The sequence below is a fragment of the Protomyctophum bolini genome (genome assembly GCF_963924005.1).
Source record: "Protomyctophum bolini genome assembly, chromosome: 7".
NCBI classification, from domain to species: Eukaryota; Metazoa; Chordata; class Actinopteri; order Myctophiformes; family Myctophidae; genus Protomyctophum; species Protomyctophum bolini.
The window spans coordinates 45,683,853-45,685,899 of record NC_137868.1 but is presented as its reverse complement, the minus strand read 5'-3'; the positions used below and the strand labels follow the sequence as shown (position 1 = coordinate 45,685,899).

Below are 2,047 nucleotides of genomic sequence, written 5' to 3'. Positions count from 1 at the left end.
AACTAACCTTGAACATTCTCCCTCCTCACCTCTCCTGTCACACTCTCTCTCTCTGGCTTTGAACAAGATGTATGCGACTGCTTGCAGATATTAGAGAGCATGGGAGGGCAGATCTGCGACATACCAAAGCCTACACGGGTTGTGCAAGGACACGCTGTGATTGACAGCCTAAACCTAACCCTATAACCTTAACCTCAGTAAAACTATACCTAAACTTAACCTCAGTAAAACTATACCTAAACCTAACCCTAAACCTCAGTACACAGGGGGGGTGGGGGGGGGGGGGGGGGGGGGCGTGGATATAAGCACAACCCGTGTAGGAATTAGGATCTGCATGAATTTCACCAGGTGCTCATCATCAGTGCACTGACGAAAGCATTGGCAAAGCAGCAGTGCGGTTAGTAAGAGGCAAGGAAGGCGACTCATGATGTACACACCTTGACATCATTTACAAACTACTCCGCTAAAACAAACGACTACAATCTAGAGTGACAATAAACATCCGCGGAAATGGAAATATCTCGGCAACTTAAACGCTCTATAAGTAAAAATGGACCCGGGTTGCAAGTGTACTTGGGACGGCTTTTCTTCCCCCGTCGACACCAGAATTCGGAGCCAAATTTACGGACTTTTACTTGTAACAGAGTGTTATTGCGGTATCGGTACTATTACTCGAGTGTAAAAAGGCTGAGTACGTCTCCCACATAGCTTGTTTTGGCAGGGTTACCATGGCCACACCACCTGAAATTAATTAATTAATTCACGCATTCATTCATACGTCCGTCCGTTATTCCCAGGGATATATGAAAAGTACACAGTTGGGGTGGGTCCAGCATACCTCGTTCAAACCCAGAGTTCCAAAATGCATCAAATAAATGTGTTGCTTATGAACGATGTGTCTTTCACACTGGGTTCCACACTTTGAAATGATGTGTTGTGTGTTTTAAAACCAACGGCTGTTCCTCTGAAGCCACGGCAGAGAGGGGAATCAACTCAGCGACGCACGCCTCCGATACGTCTTGATGAATTATAGTCCGTAAGATTGAGACGAAGATTGTTCACTTTTTCATAAAGTACTTCACAGTTTGGGGCCCTGAACATTTTCAGATTGGCAGCCATGGCAGCCATTTTACTTTCCGCCATTACCAAATAATGTAGTGTATTATGCATTATAACTCCTTATAACTAAACATGATAATACAGAATAGGTGATGTCTACTTCTTGTTGTATAACTGTACGTTTCTTGCAAACGGTAAATGAAGTATTCAATCAATGAAAACACATCAGTCTACCATGTCATATAATTAGCTATTGAAAAATAGCAGATCTACAAGCTCATAGCGCGCCACCGAGTGGCGCGCTACGAGCTTGAAGGTCTGCTATTTTTGAAAAATCAAAGAACGACTGACATAGAAACATAGCTTTTTCTGAAAACTGTCAGGATGTAGAAGAATTTCTTTTAGAATCTGATCTCAGGTCAGAATGGGTTCGCATTTGGCCCACGGGCCGCACTTTGGACACCCCTGAGTTAAGACAACAACATTCTAGAGATGGACGACAAAACCCCAAGTGTTCACATTTAACAACATATAAGACATACAACTCCGTATAGACCCCACACACAGAGCTCGGGCCAACGAGCTGAGAGAGCGCAAAAACAAAATACCGTCGAGACATTCGTCCCAATCCCCCATCCGCGTGTGTGTGTCCGAGACAACCCTCAGGACTCAGAAGTCTGTCCCGAGTCCCGAGTTCCCCGAGTCCTCCCGTTCTTCGACGTTCCCCACCACCGACAGGCACAGCCCCAGCCCCCCGCTGAGGTTATACGTGCAGCTCCGCTCCGCGTGCGTCCTCATGTGGCGCGGGAGCTTCCCGGCACCGTGGATGACCTTCCGACACACGGGACACTGCTGCGGCATCTGGGACGGAAACCTCCTCTTCCTGCTGTTGCCCCCCGCCGCCGCCCCACCACCTGAGCCCTCACGCGGCTCCGCCGGCACGACGGACGACGCCAGCAAAGCCACGCCCGAGGGCGGGGGGGCGACG

The 2,047-nt window shown here is 48.3% G+C and overlaps 1 protein-coding gene across 1 annotated transcript in view; it reads right to left on the bottom strand.

Moving 5' to 3' along the window:
* Positions 1-1,728: 1,728 nt before the first annotated feature.
* Positions 1,729-2,047, bottom strand: part of LOC308318752 (zinc finger and BTB domain-containing protein 7B-like) — a gene marked incomplete at its 3' end in the record, with an annotated part of 12,009 nt that continues 11,690 nt past the window's right edge. Inside the window, exon 6 of the mRNA XM_080768378.1 lies at positions 1,729-1,945. Coding sequence (XP_080624504.1) covers positions 1,729-1,945 — 217 coding nt within the window. The remainder of the gene's footprint in view (positions 1,946-2,047) is intronic.